Source organism: Petromyzon marinus, chromosome 13 (genome assembly GCF_048934315.1).
Source record: "Petromyzon marinus isolate PM22_M1 ecotype Great Lakes invasive population chromosome 13, UKy_Petmar_22M1.pri1.0, whole genome shotgun sequence".
In the NCBI taxonomy this organism is placed as follows: Eukaryota; Metazoa; Chordata; class Hyperoartia; order Petromyzontiformes; family Petromyzontidae; genus Petromyzon; species Petromyzon marinus.
Window position 1 is genome coordinate 460,696 of NC_133679.1, and position 4,936 is coordinate 465,631.

The 4,936-nt window shown below is 58.5% G+C and overlaps 1 protein-coding gene across 1 annotated transcript; it reads right to left on the reverse strand.

Moving 5' to 3' along the window:
- Window positions 1-950: 950 nt before the first annotated feature.
- MBOAT4 (membrane bound ghrelin O-acyltransferase MBOAT4) lies at window positions 951-4,936 on the reverse strand. Its single transcript, XM_076066938.1, has 3 exons — window positions 4,785-4,936; window positions 3,391-3,615; window positions 951-2,491 (listed from the first exon to the last, which is right to left on the reverse strand). Exons 1-3 carry the CDS (start codon window positions 4,934-4,936, stop codon window positions 1,192-1,194), a joined length of 1,677 nt encoding a protein of 558 aa, XP_075923053.1. The 3' UTR covers window positions 951-1,191.

Here is a 4,936-nt window from a genome sequence, read left to right on the forward strand (position 1 = left end):
GTGCCAATATCGCCCAATATAAAGTAGGCATAGGTGCATGTTGACGCAGAACAGCAACGCTGCACTAGCGTGCCCCCTCTCCCTGCTAACACGGTTGCCACTAGTGCGGGAATTAATGTGTTCCCAGATCTGGTGGCATCGTGTTGAACTGTATTCCAGTCCACGACGTAGTTGTGACAGACTTACAGACTGGCTGAGAAATGCATCGGGGTTTGATCTTCAGTGGGAAAGGTAGCGGCCACCCGACTGAGCAGCCTCCATGAACGAGTCCACGAATGCCGGCGTGGGTGTGGGGCCGGGCCACCTGGGATGGTGTCCCCGTGACCTCTGTGACCCACGGCTGCACGCCGCCGTCGTCGAGGTAATGGTCGGCATCGTGGCAGCACGGTCCGTGTCCCCTTGCCACCACGGACAAGCTCGGCCACCTCGCCGTGGAGACAAACGCAGCTGCCCTCGGCCACTCGTCGCACCGGCCCGCCGGCTCTCCCCGCCCTCGCACACCACTCCAGGAGCAACCCTCATGCCGAACACTTAGCCCGCACCCTCTAATCCTAAACCCCGACCCCGAAATCCTCAAGCATACGCCCGTACACTACGCATGCAACAAAGCAAAAAATTTAACCGAAATTCAAGGGAGGTCTGTGATTGGATGGAAATGAGATCTATGATGGGATACAAATCTCTCGGGGACCGTGACTCGCCATGAGTCTTCGTGTGCCTCCTCTGCCCAGCCCGGCAGGAAGCGGCTGCAGTGGCAATGGAGGAGATGGGGCGGGCGAGAGGCGCTCGGTGCAGCCCCGTCCCCTCCACGCCGTCCGAGTCCCTTCCACTTTAAATCCCTCGTTCGTCCGTTCGTGTCGAACGTGCGCCCGTGCAAGACGTGCCACGGGCACCAAGTCTCCTCGCGAACACGGGAAGCGCGAAATCGACAGACGGAACACGCCGATACCTCGTGACCTGCGCCTTTATTCCCGTTCGCCACCAGCAGGGACCGGCCACACACCGCCAGCGTCTCTGTTGTGGTCACAGCAAGTGCATCAGGAAGCCAGCAAGTGGATCGCCATACTAAACTTCCCATCGTAAGCTTATCCCATCATACGAAAGAAGAAGATGAGGATCAAAGCAGTAGACTAGTGAGCAACGCCAAACATCTTTTTATTTCTGGTGAAATCCAGCCGTAATGAATTATTATTACACGGCTGCAATCGTGGAACGGAGCGCATGGGCTCCGGCTACCGCCGCGGCCGCTGCCGCTGCTTCCTCCGGGAGCGTTGACGGCGCTGTTTGCCTGGGGACGAGCAGCACCGCGAGGAGGCAGAGCAGCAGGGGGACGAGGCCGTGCGTGCAGCGCGTGACGAGCACGAGTCCCCCGCGCTGCCCCCGGAACTCTGCGAGCAGCAGCACGAACGCGAACGTCGCCTGCGTCCAGAGCCACGCGGCCGCGCGGCACGGCCAAGAGCGGCGCCAGCGCGGCGCCAGCGCGGCCCGCACGCGCCGATCGGCCTCCACGCCGAGCGCCCACACGGCCATGGCCGCGCAGTGGCCCGGGTGCAGGCCGTGCCACAGCGCCGAGAAGGCGAAGGTGGCGGCCAGCGGGTGGCGGGGCGAGCGCGCGAAGGCCACGCGGCGCAGCCACAGCGCGGCCGTGCGGTTCCACGTGCGTGCCAGGGCGGACATGCGGCACGCGCCCTCCAGGGCGCACGCGTCCAGGTCCCACAGCTCGTCCCACTGGCCGCCGCCGCCGCCCCCCGCCCGTCCGGGCCGCGGCGGCGGCGGCGGCGCCGCGGCCGCCCCCCCCGGGGGCTCGGCCGACGAGGTCCGCGATCCCGACGCGTGCGACTCGCGTAGCGCGGCCCTCGCGGCGTCCGCCGCGTCTCCTCTCGGACGGGCCGCCGTCTCCCCCTCGAGTCCCCGCGGCCTCCGTGCCAGCGGCCCGCCCCACGCGGCGGCCGCGCTGCCGCCGGGCGGCCCCACGCCCGGACCGGCGTCGTCGTCGTCGGCGCGCCGCCTCCTCCTGTAGCCCAGGCCCGCGGCGACGGTCAGGGACTCCCCCAGGAGCCACTGGGTGTAGTAGCACAGCCTGATGGCCAGGGCTGTTTCCCACAGCAGCCACATTCTCTGCAGGAAGGACGTCCTCAGCATGAAGTCGCGTTCGTCGCGAAAGGCGGGCTCCCAGTGGCACAAGCAGCGCGCCAGGAGCCACCCCCTGAGCGCGTCCAGGGGGAAGAACGCGGCGAGTTTCTTGCACACGCAGCGGCTCGGATTCAGGTCGCGGTTTACATCGGAATCGGCGCCTTCCACGTAATCCACAAAGTCGCAAAAGGAGCAGTGCGGGCCGCCCAGGATGACGGGGAAGTAGAGGAGGTAGGCGAGGTGCTGGAGAGCCGCGGGGTGGCCTCCGTGGCGCAGGGTCCGGCGCTCTTGGACGTCGAGAGCGAGGGACGTGACCCGCTGCGTGAGCAGCATCAGGCTGGGCATGACCAGGGCGTGCCTGCAGGACAGCACGCACAGCATGGCCGCATTCAACAAACCGCTCTATTTATTTCAAAAGAAACTCCTTAAAAAAAGTTTTTTTTTAAACAACGTGTTTATTAACAACTTCATTTAACTGACGTTCGAGAAGGACGTCAATGGCGCCTGAGACACGCGGCGCCTGCGTTTTGTGCGAGCCGATTGCACAGTTTAGTGACCGCGGTGTTTTTGACGTCCACAAATATATATAATTTATAAGCCGTCCATACAAAAATTGTAATTGCTTGAAAGGAGGCAATTAATTGATGAATTGATGCCGATTTTCTTACAGGCATGCATTGTCACCGGATCTGAGTACGTGTGCAAAATTTGGAATTGATCGGACAACAGGAAGTAGACTTAAGTTTTGATTACAATATTTTACCACGACAAACGCAGCCGAAGTTAAATAAAACCGTTGAAAAGTACTTTATTCAGGAGTGAGCGATTGCAGCTTAAGTCTCCCTCTGTACACCACATGCGTACGTATATTGAACTTCTTTTGCACCACACGTAGCCAACCGTGCGAATCGGAGGTGCCGCTTGCGAGGTCGAGGAATTTAGAAAATGTATCAAAAGCCTCGTTGATTAAATTCACTCGACAAGGTGAGGCTCAGGAACGAGGCACCGAGCAGATGAGGATCGTCTCCCCCCACGAGACGCCGCAATGCAACTCGCGTGCCAGCAACCTTGGATAATACAAAGTCGTTTTTTTCCCTAACACCTAACACCAGTGAGGTTTTGCTTGCCATTTTCAGTGAATGTGCAGGAGTGAGGCTGTGGCACTGCGGGACTGTGGGACGTGGAGGCCTTCATCCAGCAGTGGATTGACAATGCCCGACGATCGATGATGACGATGGGATTGTAAAGGTCATTTACCCCGCATTGTCCGTGTCCACGCCATGCTGCTGCCATAAGAACACGTGGAGGTGGCACAGCAGTTGCCACGCCATCTGCAGCACCAGCGTGCGGCGAAAGAGGACTGCTGGTGGCACGCAGCGCGTCAGCGCCACGGAGCCGGCGGCCGGGAGGAGCACGAGGGACGCGGAGGCTCCGAAGGAGGCGAGCAGCACGGCCAGGCCCCCGGCGAGCAGCAGCAAATACCTGCAGGCAGGGAGAGAGAGCAGCGGAGTCCAGCATCGCAAGGGCAAGATGAGCTACAAGGTGGAGAGAGATCAGTGTGACTCGTCACGCTGGTGCCACCACACATCGCCATTGCTTCCTTTCGTTTGATTCCGAAGCTGTAAAATCAACACCGGGTCTCCAAAGTTCATTCTTTCAAGCTCATCACGGTCGTCAACCTCATCACCACCACCATCAGGTTCGAGGTCGTCCCCTGGGCCACTGCCCTCTGGGTGCCACTTTAATTCCTGCCTCAGCAACCCGAGGGAAGGTTAAATATTAAAAATGCCCAATGTGGCTCCATGGTCCCAACAGCCAACACTTTACGATTCAGGCATCACAATAGTGACCCAAAGTATCCCGCGTGATTCTTCACCTGCGGCTCACCTGGCCTCTCAGCGACTCACCTGGGCGTGAGCACGAGCCGTCGGGAGCATGGCCCATGAGCAGGTTTTCGTGACTTCTGCGCAAAAGTTTTTCGCTTTAAACTTACATTTCACCGAGTGTTTTTACGATCTAGAGCTATTATTGTAATTTCCCTGGACTCCTCATTGAAGCCGCGAGGCTCGTCTCCAACAGAGTTCGAGCTATTTGGTGTCCAGCAGCCACTGCCCTCCCAGACCAATAAGCGCCCCGACGTAACAGCAGGAGCTGCTGCGGTGTCACAGCGAGCACACGTGGCACAGTTTCGACATTCTCAGTCTCGTTGACAGTACAAGCAATAATCACCAGTCATGCTTGTTAAACACATTCTGCTGGATTACCATCCATATGTTATTGGCAATGACACTCTGTGTAGCAAACGGGCACCCCTTCACCGCAAAGAGCAATACCGCACACACAACTTATGATGCCTCGTGAAGTCTTGTGTAGTCTTAAGTATAAGTACAGAGAGGCTGATCCGAGTCTCCTATACCTTCAGACTTTTCAGATTTTAACAACTAGCACTCGTAAAGAGCACTCGGCGCCTGTGCATATGCAAAACACCATCAACATTTCCTGTAGAACTTTTGTTTGGTCTTTCTGGATCACCATCAAAATACATTTCGGCAAATATGACCGAGTGACAGTAGCAGCAGAAGCAGCGACACGGTGGCCTAGTTTCGTTCTTATGCGGACTCATCAGCACAGTACGGTCACTGCTGTCCTACCTTAGCTGGATCGAGATGCGCCGCCTGACCACCAGCCTCTGATACAGCAGGGCCACGGGCACGAGGGACAGCTGGAGGAGTGTTGTCTGGTACAGCTGCTCGTAGTAGCAGGACACCATTTCCTCCGCCTTGAGCCACAGGGAATGGTTCAT